Source organism: Dipodomys spectabilis, unplaced genomic scaffold, assembly GCF_019054845.1.
Source record: "Dipodomys spectabilis isolate Male_0828 unplaced genomic scaffold, ASM1905484v1 ptg000089l, whole genome shotgun sequence".
Classification (NCBI taxonomy): Eukaryota; Metazoa; Chordata; class Mammalia; order Rodentia; family Heteromyidae; genus Dipodomys; species Dipodomys spectabilis.
Window position 1 is genome coordinate 17,259,688 of NW_024870766.1, and position 14,951 is coordinate 17,274,638.

General features: G+C 43.5%; 1 protein-coding gene across 1 annotated transcript; it reads right to left on the minus strand.

Moving 5' to 3' along the window:
• Positions 1-109: 109 nt before the first annotated feature.
• Efcab10 (EF-hand calcium binding domain 10) lies at positions 110-8,789 on the minus strand. The gene is made up of 4 exons (XM_042684742.1): positions 8,678-8,789; positions 2,179-2,343; positions 1,981-2,065; positions 110-243 (listed from the first exon to the last, which is right to left on the minus strand). The coding sequence occupies exons 1-4, from the start codon at positions 8,784-8,786 to the stop codon at positions 174-176; spliced, it is 429 nt and encodes a 142-aa protein (XP_042540676.1). The 5' UTR covers positions 8,787-8,789; the 3' UTR covers positions 110-173.
• Positions 8,790-14,951: the final 6,162 nt, after the last annotated feature.

Here is a 14,951-nt window from a genome sequence, read left to right on the forward strand (position 1 = left end):
TGGTAGAGTGCTTGCCTGGCATGCATGAAGCCCTAGGTTCGATTCCTCAGTACCACATAAACAGAAAAAGCTGGAAGTGGCTCAAGTGGTAGAGTGCTAGTCTTGAGTTCAAACCCCAGGGCTGGCAAAAAAAAAAAAAAAAAAGAATTAATGAAACTGAACAAATGGAAACTTTATGAGTCGTTCATTATCTTGGGTACATCTTGTCTAAATGCCGACCATATCTTCTCTGTCCTCTTGTTCCTAAGAAAACCAAAACCAGAAAACTGAGAAGCTATGAAAACTCTGAGTGATTCTATTTACAAATATAAGTGTTGAATATGTATGTAGAAGAAAACATAAAAACAAAGATAATACATTATAATCAAATTTCAGTTACCAGACAGCTAATAACATTTTTTAATCACTTAAGAATTCAAGCTATATAATTGAAGTTTCTTAGTCTGTTTGGGAATTCACAATATTGACATAAGAAAACACATTGTAAAATGGTGATGAAGCCAGGCGCAGGTGGCTCATGCCTAGAATCCTAGCTACTACTCAGCACGCGGAGATCTGAGAATCACAGTTCAAAGCCAGCCAGAGCAGGAAAGTCTGTCAGACTCTTAAATTAACCACCAGAAAACCGGAAGTGGTGCTGTGGCTCAAGTGGTAGAGCACTAGCCTTGAGCTGAAGAGCTCAGGGACAGCCTCCAGGCCCAGAGTTTAAGCCCCACAACCAAAAAAAAAAAAAAAAAATGGTGATGAAATTAGGATTGTTTCTTGTGTTGTTTTAATGTCCTTCCATTTAGAATGCCTCCTAGTTCCATTTTTATGTAACAATGGCAACCTGTTTTGGGTCAGATCACTCTGTTCCAGTCTTTCTTGTGATAGGGAATACTGTAAACATTTTTGCTTAATATTTGTGTCACTGATGATGAGACAAAAATCTTAATCTTCCTTTTTTTCTTCTAACTTTTCCTTGGTCTTGGACTGTATTAATGGTTTCATGATTAATAAATCCTCAGATGGTAAAACTTTTTAAACAAATTGAGCCAAATTAGCTGGAGACTTTCTATAGCTATCGACTGTTATTCTATCTCAATGTTTTATTTTGTTTTTGTTCTTGTACAACATTTAGTACTTACAATGCTGTAATATCTCCAATCTAAAACTGTCAGGCTGGCACATAAGCCATACTTGTTGATAAATATTTAGTTTGCAATAAATATTTTTGAGGAATACTTTGAGATAAACTCTATTACTCTATTTTATACAAAGATTTTCCAACTACTGTGTCTGGTACAGTAGGTTTTTTTCTCCTCATCCTTTGAAAATTGTTGAGGTGTTCCAATGAGAATGAAGCTGCCTCTGGAACTTCCTCTTATTCCAGTATTCCCCATTCCCCCTATTCCCAGAGGAGCCTTCCCTGGCCTCACTTTCTAGTTGTTTAAAGTTTAGAGCGAATGAAATGTTTTTGTCAAAAGACAGGAACCTAGCTGGGTGCTGGTAACTTACATTTGTAATCCTTGCTACTTTTTTTTTTTTTTTTTTGGTCGGTTTTGGGGCCTGAATTCTGGGCCTGGGCGCTGTCCCTCAGCTCTTCAGCTCAAGGTAGTGCTCTAACACTTGAGCTACAGCACCACTTCCAGCTTTTTCTGCTTATGTGGTACTGAGGGCCTCATGCATGCACGGCAAGCATTCTACCACTGAATCACCTTCCCAGCCCAATCCTAGCTACTTTAAAGACAGCCTGAGCAGGAAAGTCTGTGAGACTCTAATCTTCAATTAAGCACCAAAAAAAGCTGAAAATGGAGCTGTGACTCAAGTGGTAGAGCACTAGTCACAACAAAAGCTCAGGGACAGTGCCCAGGCTCTTAAGTTTAAGTCCCAGTACCAGCACACATATAAAAAGACAGTAACCTATTTCTAGTGCTATTAGCATTCCTACAAAGTCATACTGTGTTGTTAAAATATTCATTAGATAGAACATAAACTTACACTTCACTCTTGAATTTTTCCAAAGTTACCACACGGCCCTCAACCTCTAAAACATCTTCATAGCTCAGTCCCAAGGTTTTCAGGGCTGTATAAGTAAGAATGAGAAAAAAATGAAAATTTACAAAGTGATTATTTTCTGCTAGGAAAGTCTTTTATGGAATGACCATAGGCTGTTGCTTTCATTTGTAGAAGACTGACCTTCTTTGTACTGTACAACAGATATGCTGCCTCTGCCTGCAGCATCCAGCATCTCAAACATGGCTGTGATGTTGGTGTTATCCATGAAGTAAGGAAAAGCTATACCTGTCACTTTAGCAATTCTTATACGTTCCAACAGAGATATTAAAAATTCCCTTGGCTTTTCTGCAAAAGAAAAGTTCAAGTCTTTTTGAAATACTATGTCACAAGTGAGAGTAATTATTTAACAATTAACATCTATGTTCAAGGTACTACATACTAGGGATATGGATGCTGCTTTAAAATTTTTCTGTTGTAAGCATTTTTATGCTTTTTTTTTTTTTTGCTGGTTCTCACACAGGATCTGGGCACTCTCCCTGAGGTGTTTTTTGTTGTTGTTGGGTTTGTTTGTTTTGCTTAAGGCTAATGCTCTACTACTTGAGCCACAGCTCCACATCTAGCTTTTTGATAGCTAATTGGATCTAAGAGTCTCTTAGACTTTGCTGCCTGGGCTGTCTTTGAATTATCATCCTCATATCTCAGCCCAGGCCCTGAGATCAAGCCATAGGACCAGGACCAGTACAGAAATAACAAATAAATACATAATGTGTGGGTCTTGAAATGCTTATATCAACAGAAACTGGAGAGGAGTCTCACAGACTTTCTTGCCTGGGCTGCCTTTGAACCTCAGTCCTCAGATCCCAACCTCCTGAGAAGCTAGAATTACAGGCATGACCTACTGGCTGACAGGAAAGATTTTTAAAACATGAAAGGAAAATCATATACATTACATAATCGTATACATTACATAAATACCAGCTGATAATGACCATCAGGTTTTTGTTTGGCACTAAGGATTGAACCTAGTGCCTCACCCTTGCTAGGCATGTGGGTCCAAGCCACAGTTGCTCCTCACTATAACCTGGTTCACTTATGGCTTCACTGTATCACAGGTTTTATATATATATATATATATACACACACACACACACACATATATATGTATGTATTGCTGAGTTTTTGCTATATCGTGGGATGTTGTAATATATAGGTATATAATATTTATTATTTATTTCTGCTTACATTTATTTCTGCTTAAAACAACAAAAATATAAAAAATTTTAATTCAAAAAAAGAATATTAAATCGAAGTAAAATACAGTATATATTTCATCAGCAGATGAACAAACACTATGCTGTACATACTGGAACAGCAGTACTCCACTACCACTGGCACAGGTTTGCCGGTGTGAGATTATACATGGCACGCTGTTGGCCAATGGAATGGGCGCTGTTATCCTGGGCGCTGATGGCCTCAGTGAAGGTAGCACTGGGCTTTTTGCTCTCCTGCACTGTGCACATAAGTTCAGTATCTCTCCTTGTCCACTTCACATCAATGTCTGATCACTGTGCATAGTATTGCTCTGCGGTGTTACGTTCTTGTGAAATTTTCATAGAAGTTTGAATTGATTTCAAGCCCTATGATGCCACCCAAACATTCTGTGCCTTCTAAGGCTTCTGGCAGTGAACCCAAGTGCCAGAGGAAAGAAGCTTGCCAAAGAAAGGGTGACATGTTAAAGGAAAGCAAAAGCGATTCGGCTAGTAGGCCACCATTATGGGATCAATGATTCTATTGTTGGCTACATAAAGAAAGACAAGAATATTAGGTCTGTGGTAATGATGACTTTTAACAAGACTGCAAAGAGGGTGGTCACTGTCCGCAATAAGGACATTGTGAGCATGGATCCTGTGGATAAATGACTGCAGGAAGAATAATATTGTTGGATACCAACACCATCTAGATGAAGGCCAAGAAACTTTATGATAGTTTTGTGGAAAGCAGGGACATTCACGATGGTGACCAGGATGGACAACGATAATATAGAAGCTTCTCCCACCAGACCAACCCCATTCAGTACTAGCAAAGGCTGGTTTGACAAATTTCAAAGATGCTTTGGACTTGAGTGTTTCTCACAGGGCATTGGTGGCCTATAATCGTAGCTACTCAGGAGGCTGAGATCTGAGGATTGCAGTTCAAAGCCAGCCGGAGCAGAAAAGTCTGTGAGACTCATATCTCCAATAAACCACCAGAAAACCAGAAGTGGCACTATGGCTCAAGTTTTTGAGCATTAGTCTTGAGCTGAAGAGCTCAGGGACAGCACACAGGCCCAGAGTTCAAGCCTCACGACCGACAAAAAAGAAGTGTTTCTCTACATGGAGAAGCTGCCTCTGCAGATAAAGCTGGAGCCAAGGCGTATGTGAACATGTTCAAATCCATCATCAAAGAAGGGGGCTATAAGCCTGAACAAGTTTTAACATGGATGAGATGAAGTCAGCAAGTGAAGAAGAGGAGAGAAATAAGATGAACTATGGGTTGGAGAAGAGGTTAGCCTAACACATGATCATCTTGCAAACTAGACAGAATGGCCAAAGCACTTCAGCGAGTGGCTGAAGAATGGGGTGCCCAGATGCTTCGTTCATTGCACTTCATAAATACAATCGAAGGTGGCCTGTCAGTTTATAAAAACCTTCTCACTCAGAAGAAAAAGCAAAGCCAGCAACTCCTCATAACTATGTTCATCACTCAGATGAAGAGATTATTTATGCCTACCCCTTTAGAGAAATAGAAGTTATAGCCCAGGGTGAAGATACTGTACCACCTGATGAAGGGCCTGATGAAGTAGTACCTTCAGAAGAGCTGGAATGTTCTTGGCTGTGTAGTAGATGCATCTCATTATCATCACCTTTATCACTCAGTACTATACAGTTACATAATTAATGATCTTGAAGTTGTAGTAAACTTCGCTGGTGAGTACACATACAGAATTTTGTATGTTGTTAAAATTATAGGTTTAAGAGTATAGAAAGTGTTTAAGATCGGGGCTGGGAAGGTGGCTCAGTGGTAGAGTGCTTGCCTTGCATGCCTGAGGCCCTGGGTTCGATTCCGCAGCACCACATAAGCAAAATGAAAAAAGCCAGAAGTGGTGATGTGGCTCAAGTGGTAGAGCACTAGCCTTGAGCTGAAGAGCTGAGGGCAACGCCCAGGCCCAGAGTTCAGATCCCACGACCAGACCAAAAAAAAAAAAGGAAAAAAAAGAAAGTGTTTAAGATCATATGAAGTGTTTATAAAGAGTATGGGAGGGCTGGGAAGGTGGCTCAGTGGTAGAGCGCTTGCCTTGCATGCATGAGGCCCTGGGTTCGATTCCTCAGCACCACATAAGAAAAAAGCCGGAAGTGGTGCTGTGGCTCAAGTGGTAGAGTGCTAGCCTTGAGCTGAAGAGCTGAGGGACAGTACCCAGGCCCAGAGTTCAGGTCCCACGACAGGACCCAAAAAAAAAAAAGTGTGGGAAAGTTGTTTTTTTTTTTTTGGTCCGGTCATGGGGCCTGAACTCAAATAAGCCCTATGACTGACTAAATAAATAAATATAAATATAATGCTGCTACTTTGTGTATTTTCACTTATTGCAGGGGTCCCTGGACTATAACTCCCACTGTAGGTGAGGGATTACTTCTTTTTTTTTTTTTTGTGGTCAGTTGTGGGGATTGAACTCTGGGTATGGGCATTTGTCCCTTAGCTCTTATGCTCAAGTCTAGTGCTCTACCACTTTGAGCCATAGCTCCACTTCTGGTTTTCTGGTGGCTAATTGGAGATGAAGAGTCTCATGGGCTTTGCTGTCCAGGCTGGCTTTGAACCATGATCTTCAGATCTCAGCCTCCTGAGGAGCTAGGGTTACAGGCATGAGCACCCAGCACCCAGCTATGTGTTTTATTGAGATAGGGTCTTTCTAATTTTCCCTGGGCTGCCTCAAATTCAAAATCATCCATGAATAGCTGGAATTACAGATGTGGACCTCAACAGTTTAGTTCTTCAAGGAAGATAAAATTGAAGTTAACATCTTAACAATAATAAAAGCTAAAATTTATCAAGCCATTCTATGGGTATGTTATTATACCAAGTATTTCCTACAGATTACTTCATTGGCTCATTTGAGTCATAGCTCCACTTCCAGTTTTTGGTGATTAATTGGAGATACCAGTTTCATGGACTTTTCTGCCTGGGCTATCTTCAAACCATGATCCTTAGATCTCAGCCTACTAAGTAGCTAGAATTACAGGCATGAGCCACTGGTGCCTGGCTAACTGTGCTACATTTAAAGCTTGTAGACTACGTAGGCACACATAGCTGGTGCCTGTAATCTAGCTATTTGTGAGGATGAGATGTAGAGGATTGTAGTTCAAGATCAACCAAGACAAGTAAGTTCACAAGACTTCTGCCAGTAGCAGGGCATGGTGGTATGGGCCTATCATTTTAGCTATAAAGGAGTCTATTGAAGTTTCAGGACAGCCAGGGCCAAAAAGTCTATGAGACCCATCTCAACAGAAGAAACAGGACATAGTGCTATGTACTTGACATTGCAGCTGCAACAGGAAGCCTAAAATAGGCAAAGTCCAGGCACAGTAAGAAAAGAACGGGCACAAGAAAGACTGGAGGTGTGGTACCATAGTAGAACACTTGATTAGCAAGTGTAAGGTCCTGAATTCAAACCACAAGAGAGCCAAAAATAATAAGTAAATAAATAAATAAAGTAAATGAAAGTAGATTAATTTAAGGAGATATGACATCTTTAATGGAAAGCATATTTGGAGAAATAACTTTTATTTTTGGTTTTGGATTTTTTGTTCTTTTTTTGTTGTTGTTGATCATGGGGCCTGAACTCTGGGCTTGGGCGCTGTCCCTCAGCTCTTCAGCTCAAGGCAAGCTCTCTACCGCTTGAGCCACAGCGCCACTTTTGGTTTTCTTTTCTTTTTTTTTTTTCTTTATTATTTGAAGGTAGGGGTGTGTGTGTGTGTGTGTGCACAAGGAAGGTAGGAGTGTGTGTGTGTGAGAGAGAGAAAAATAGAGTGAGAGTGAGTCTCGGTTTTCTATTGGAGATAAGAGTCTCATGGACTTTCCTGCCTGGACTGGCGTTTTTGTTTTTGTTTTTGTTTTTTTTTGGGGTCCAGTCGTGGGCCTGAACTCTGGGCCTGGGTGCTGTCCCTCAGCTCTTCAGCTCAAGGCTAGCGTTCTACCACTTGAGCCACAGCGCCACTTCCAGCTTTTTTCTTTTTGCTTATGTGGTGCTGAGGAATCGAACCCAGGGCCTCATGCATGCAAGGCAAGCGCTCTACCATTGAGCCACCTTCCCAACCCCCGGGGCTGGCTTTGAACCACGATCCTCAGATCTCAGTCTCCTGAGTAGCTAGGATTACAGGCGTGAGCCACTGGCGCCTGGCGGATTTTTTGTTCTTATTTTGTGTTCTTTTCTTTTTGTTTTTGGATTTTTTGTTCATATTTAGTTCCCTTGCTGAATTAAAACTTCTTTGAATGCAGAAGTAGCCAGTGTAGTCTGCTGCTTACCAGGCACCAGGCTGATTTATATATTATTCATTTAATCTTCCCCAGGCTCCCACCAGATGTAAACTATTATTGTCACAATTTTCCAGAGGAAGAGGCCTTGGATTTAAGCGTCTTATCCCAAGTGACACTAGGTTATGGGACTGGGAAGGTGGCTCAGTGGTAGAGCGCTTGCCTTGCATGCATGAGGCCCTGGGTTCGATTCCTCAGCACCACATAAGCAAAAAGAAAAAAGCTGGAAGTGGCGCTGTGGCTCAAGTGATAGAGTGCTAGCCTTGAGCTGAAGAGCTGAGAGACAGCGCCCAGGCCAAGAGTTCAGGCCCCATGACCGGACCCCCCCCACCAAAAAAAAAAAAACAAACCAAGTGACACTGGATTCTATGTCACAATACTAAGGCAGGCTCCCCACCTCCGGAGCTTCTGTCCCTTCCACAAGAACCTAGCACTATCCTCCACACTGACCGGGAGCTGGCACGAAAAGAGTGGATCTCAAGAACTCTAGGCCCAAGGGTGTGGCTAAATATAGGAGACCGCCAGCCTAGCAAGCCTGAGGCCTGTGTCCAAACTCCATTACTGACAAAACAAAAGCAAAAGCAAACAAAAAAGTACTTTTAACCCGGCCACCGGTGGCTCACACCTCTAATCCTAGTCACTCAGAAGACTGAGATATGAAGATCGCAGTTCAATGCAAGCTGGGGCAGGAAAGCCAGGAGATTCTTATTTTAAATTAAGCATCAAAAAGCTGGAAATAGAGCTGTAGCTCCAGTGGTAGAGTGCCATCCTTGAGTAGAAAGAGCTCAAGAACAGCAGCCAGGTCCTGTGTTCACGTCCCAGCACACACACACACCACACACACACACACACACACACACACACACCCCACACGTACCTTTAATACTTTTAATGCCACACACACACACACACACACACACACACACACACACACACCACACACGTACCTTTAATACTTTTAATGCCCAGAGGCAGGGTCCCGAGTGAGAGGGGAGGACGTGGTGTTTAAGAGGGAAGCAGTGGGTTCGGGACACAGAGCCGGCCCGGGGGATTTCTGGGACTACTTAGCACAGGAAGGAAACTAGAAGATTAAAATCAATTAGAAGACTGTTACCCGGCTTGTTAAAGAGGAGCATGCTAGTGAGATAGTTCAGCACATCCATGAGCCGATGTTTTTCCAAATACTCCTTAGCTTGAAGCTCCCGGCTGCTGACCGACGACATGGCTGGGCGATGGGACGTTGCTAGGCGACTGGGCGGTGTCCTGGGCGTTTGGCCCCGCCTCCTTGGTTCCGGCGTGGTCACGTGACGCGCCACTCGGGCCGCCGCCAGGGCGCGGGAGTCCCTGGTTCCCTCGCTCCCAGCTGAGGCTGAAGGGCTTCGTGAGTCGGGGGGAGGAGATGGAGAGGTGGAGGCTGCGATGGCCGGAGGCTCGCTCTCTCCGGGTGCTATGTCTTTGCACCTCGCTCTGTAGCTTTTGACCCAAGGAAGAGGCTTGCAGGTCTAGTAACACAGGCCCGAGCGGTGGCCGAGCCGGGCATGTTAGGGGTGTGTGGTGAGGACTCTTTCACTGTGAGAGCCGGCTGCCCGCAGGACAGAGTTGGCCTGGATCCTGAGTGCTGTTGAGCTAGACTGCCTTGGCAGACCCATCTGACAGTCGTTTTGAGGGACCGTGGGGCTGCAGGCGGCGAGGAGGGGCCGCTGCTTAGGAATGGAGTACCTAGAAAGAAAAGGCAGAAACAATTCTAGACCAAGATTTCTGTTCTTGAAGTCCAGCTTCTGTTAGTTAGCCTCAACAGGAAAGCCCCTAGCGACTTCCCTAGAGGAGGGGGGATTGAAAAACCTTAATAACAACGGCATGATCCACACGTGGGACTGGTGATTGAGCTAATGACCCTCGCCTCTCTGTAGAGCCCACTCCCAGTATCAAGGTTAAACTGGGAAGGATAAAGAGGCTCAAATGCTCAGGTGTAGCTTGTCCCACACCTTGGACAAACCATTTGGGGGAGGATCCAATTTCTTTCCATCCAGCAATCCCAGTCCCTAACAGCGTTTGACCTTTATGCAGCCACTGGCCTCACCTCTTTCACAAGTCTTGTCAGTGTTTAGGTGAGTGGCTTTATCCAGTGTTCCTACCTCATGACTTGAGGTGTATTTAAATGTTTTGCTAAGCCACTTCACTATTAAGGTTCTTTCTTGCCTTCCTGATTCTTCTGCAGCTCCTGGGCAATGTTCTAATCTTAAACACTGTTTAGGACTGAGGAAACATCAGGGGCATGCTGCAAGCAAAATAATATCTGTAACCTTATTCTTTACCAAAGAGCCTACAACATGGTCAACAAACATGAATGTATTCTGCCTCCCTGACAATCTTGTGAAAAAAAATATATAAAGAAATCCCATTTTATACCAACCAGCGTGATAAAAACTAAGACACTAGACAAATTAAATGTGATGAAGATGTAGTTCAAGAAAACCATCAGCGATCACTGGAGTGTAAACTGGAACATTGGTTTTGGAAAGTAGGTTGGAATTATCTTGGTAATTTAAATGTTTCTTGCTCTGAACTAGAAATTCCATTCCTGGAGCAACTCTTGTTTTTTTTTTTTTTTTGTCGGTCGTGGGGCTTGAACTCTGGGCCTGGGCACTGTCCCTCAGCTCTTCAGCTCAAGGCGAGCGCTCTACCACTTGAGCTACAGCGCCACTTCCGGTTTTCTGGTGGTTTATTGGAGATAGGAGTCTCACGGTCTCTCCTGCCCGGGCTGGCTTTGAACCGCGATCCTCAGATCTCAGCCTCCTGAGTAGCTAGGATTACAGGCGTGAGCCACCAGCGCCCGGCTGTGGAGCAACTCTTGTGAATGTGCACCATGAGACATACACCAAGAATGTTCTCAGCAGCACTGTGCATCATTGAAATCCCTGGTAACAGCCCAAATGGCATCAAGAGTAGGTGAAATTTTAAAACCTGGTATGTTACACTGAATTTTAATGATGGACAATAATAGGTGAATCTCAGAAACTTTTTTTTTGGAGGGGGGGGGGTCCAGTCGTGGGACCTGAACTCTGGGCCTGGGCGCTGTCCCACAGCTCTTCAGCTCAAGGCAAGCACTCTACCACTGAGCCACCTTCCCAGCCCCAGAAACTTTTTTAATCAAATAAAGCCAGTAGTATCTTGTATAACCTGTTAGTAAAATGTTTTTGTTTATGATATTTACTCATGTAGAAACTGGAGAGGTTTGCCATAAGAAGCTGTGTTTCTACAATAAGTGAGCTGATGCTGTTTTTCTTTTGGTCAGTCGTGGGGCTTGAACTCTGGGCCTGGGCGCTGTCCCTCAGCTCTTCAGCTCAAGGCTAGCTCTCTACTACTTGAGCCACAGTGCCACTTCTGGCTTTTTTTTTCTGCTTATGTGGTGCTGAGGAACCGAACCCAGGGCCTCATGCATGCAAGGCAAGCGCTCTACCACTGAGCCCTGTATTTCTAATTCTTGTGTGCATTTTTTTCTTAGTCTGTAGTAAGATTTTGAACTCAGGGCCACATGCTTTCTAGGCTGGCACTCTATTATCTGGGCCATGCCCCTAGTTTGTTTGGTTTTGGTTTTAGTTATTTTTCAGACAAGATCTCACTTTTACATGTGGCTATTCTTAGAGAACCTTTACTTATCTGTCCACAATGTCTGGGATAACAGGCATGATCATCTTGCCTCACTTGTTGGAACTTGTTGAAACTGAATCTTGCTTTTTTCTTTTCTTTTTCTTTCTTTCTTTTTTTTTTTTTTTTTTTTGTGTGCGGTCGTGGGGCCTGAACTCTGGGCCTGGGTGCTGTCCCTCAGCTCTTCAGCTCAAGGCTAGCTCTCTACCACTTGAGCCACAGCGCCACTTCCGGCTTTTTTTTTTTTTTTGCTTATGTGGTGCTGAGGAATCGAACCCAGGGCCTCATGCATGCTAGGCAAGCACTCTACCACTGAGCCACCTTCCCAGCCCCATTGCTAACTTTTTTCTTAGGCTAGTCTCAAACCACAGTCTTTCCCATCTATGCCTCCCAAGAAGCTAGGATTATAGATGTGAGACACTGTACCTAGCCTTTTTAAAGAAATTACTTTTGAACTAGTCTATATTAATGGTACCAAACAATTTGTTTGGCTATGACATTTTCATAGTAATATAATGTATCATGATCATACTCACTCATTAACCTTCTTGTCTTACCTTCTCTTCTGTCAAGAATTTAATATTAGGGCTGGGAAGGTAGCTCAGTGGTAGAGTGCTTGCCTTGCATGCATGAGGCCCTGGGTTTGATTCCTCAGCACCACATAAGCAGAAAAGGCTGGAAATGGCGCTGTGGCTCAAGTGGTAGAGAGCTAGCCTTGAGCTGAAGAGCTCAGGGACAGCGCCCAGACCTAGAGTTCAGGCCCCACGGCCAGCAAAAAAAAAAAGAAGAAGAATTTAATATTAATCCAGGCATCGGTGGCTCATGCCTGTAATCCTAGCTATTCAGGAGGCTGAGATCTGAGGGTAGTAGTTCAAAGCCAGCCCAGCCAGGAAGGTCTGTGAGACTCTTATCTCCAATTAACTACCAGAAAATCCGAAGTGGAGCTGTGGCAGAAAGTGGTAGAGCACTAGCCTTGATCAAAACAGCTCAGGGACAGTGCCCAGGCTTTGATTTCAAGCCCCATGACTGACCAAGAAAACAAAAATAAAAACAAAATATTGTCTGTCTCTATGAATCAATTGATAGAAGTTTAAAAATAAACCAAGCTAAGCAATATGTTGTATATAGATCAAACATATGTAGAAAATGTATCCAGAAATGCCAGTGAATGATAAATACAAATTTCAGCAGAGTGTTCGCCTTGGAGGTCAGAGAAAAAGGATTTAGGGTGGGATAGGTAGGGACCCTGGAGTGATGGTAATGTGATTTTTCTTCACCTGGTGGTGGGTTCACAGGTGCTCACCAGGTTATAATAATTTGTACTTACTAGTAGTTATAAAATTTTAAATTAACTCAGCACTCAACAAAAATAATTTCTCAGCAATTGAAAAATAGAAGGTAGAAAGAGGAGCCATGAAATGGATGGCAGAAGACTAAAACAGATCTGAAACAGAGAGTACCCAGGTGCCTCACACACAGTGGGCCCTCTTTGAGAATCTGAGAATTTTTCTGGTAGGCCAGAAAACCCTAGTAGAATAAATACATTGAGCATCTGGAAGCATTGGCTGCTACTGTGAGCAAAGAGGGCTGGCCTGTTCACCACTGGTATCCAGAGGAAGTGTTCTAAGGAGGGAAGGCATTCAGTCAGAAGACTTGAAAACTCACGGCAGAAAGGGTGATGAAGCACAGACTGTTCTCAAAATCAGGCCACCTAAGTTTGAGACCTTAGAGGTTGACTGGAGAGGTGTGATCACTTGAGAAACTGGCTCTGGCTCTGCGTTTGGGTCAGCACAGCTGCAGGCAGATGATGGCAACAGGAATGAGGAGAGTGACTGAGCCTTGCAGAGAGGCTGGTGGTCATGTGAAGCACTCAGGGAGCACCGAGTCACACTAACATGAAGTCTGGTTTTGTGATCTTTTGTCACGGTGTCCTTCAGCTGTCTGGCCCAAGGCGAATGTAGCTTGGGGAGGAACAAAGTATAAAATATAGGAAGCCATCCTTGATGGAGGAGGGAAGGCTGGCTGCAAGCTCATCCAGCAGGGACCCTGATTTCTACTCAGTGCTACAGTGTAAGACATTCAGCTTTTCCTTGTGAACTTTATTGATTTTCTTTTGAGGAGCTACTTAGTCCCCAAATAAATGGCTCTGCTCCTTGTACTCTAGTACCTGCAATAACACAAACATTGCAATCATCTTATATCCTCAGTCTCTGAAGTCAGACTGAGAGCACAGGGGCCCTGCCCAACACTTTCTCTGAACTGTTGGTTGTTTTCTATTTCAACAAGCTTGCATATCTTCCTCTACCAAAGGAACAATGGCAGTGTCCCCACCACCCGCCCTGCGCTTTTCACACGCGTCTCTCCTAGGCCCCTGGAAATCTTGCTAAAGAGAAGTGTCCAGATGCCACCTAGTGGAGCCAGCTATTCTCTGACTTTGCTGTCTTTTAAGGCAAAAGAAATGGACTTCATTAATCATTGTACTTTCCCCTCTTAGATTCCTTGTCCTCTATTTCCTCATTCCTCTTAATATCAGTCCTAATCCTCTTAGTGTTTCAAAGGAAAAACTCCAAGTAGAAGACATGCAGTGGTTCTTAGCCAGGGCCACACATCTCTTGGGGTCATCTCCATAGTACCAAGGCTGAGCTGGGTATGGTGATATATGTGCACAATCCTGCACTAGGGAGGCTGAGGCAGGAGGACCGTGAGTTTCAGGTAACCAGGGCTACATAGCAAGACTCTGTCTTAAGAAACCAAAATGAGAAACAAAGTACTGATGCAGAAAACCATTCTGGGCCTGTGAAACCGAGTCTTCTGGGAGAGAGCCAGAACCCTGGGGGTTTTGTTGTTGTTTTAACACCTTTACTAAGGTATAATTAACATTTAAAAGCTACTATTTAAAAACTACAATTAGTTTTCCCACTTATCTGAGATGGGCATTTGGACTAAGTTTGGGGTTGTTACAAATCAAGCTGCTAAGAATATTCATGAGTAGATTTTTGTGGAGTTGTAGCACTTAATTTCTCTTGGGTAAATACCTAGGAGTAGAATGGCTGGCTCATATGGTATGTGTTTAATTTCAGCACTGGTGTTTGAACTCAGGACTTTGTGCTTCCTAGAGAGGTGGTCTACCACTGAATCATACCACCAGCCCAGTATTACAGGTATGGTCTCTTGCCTTTTGCTCAGGTGAGCCTTAGAAGTTGATACTTTTCCTTATACCCCCTCCCCCTCAAGTAGTTGGGACCACAGCTGTAAATAACTATTCCTAATTTGTTTCTTGGGTCTGAATCTCACAAACTGTTAGACCTGGCTGACCTGGAACCTGGAACCTGTACAAACCTGGAACCTGTACACAGGGCTCTGTGGAACTTAAGTCTCAACAATTCTACCTCAAACTTTGTAAAAGTCACATTCAGTATAACTGAGGAAGTGACAGATCTACTCCAAAGGTGTGTGGAATAATTTCTTCATTCCTTGTGGATCTAAAAATACCAAAATGCTATTTTTTTTGTTTTGTTTTTTTGACGCTGAGGATTGAACCCAAAGCTTCATGCAAAGTAGGTAATGATACTATCACTGAGCTTTACCTGTATGCTTGGTCTGGGCTTGAACTCAGGGCCTGGGCCTATCCCTAGGAACTATCCTTAGAGTTTTTTTTTTTTTGGGTCCAGTTGTGGGGCCTGAACTCTGGGCCTGGGCGCTGTGCCTCAGCTCTTCAGCTCAAGGCTAGCGTTCTACCA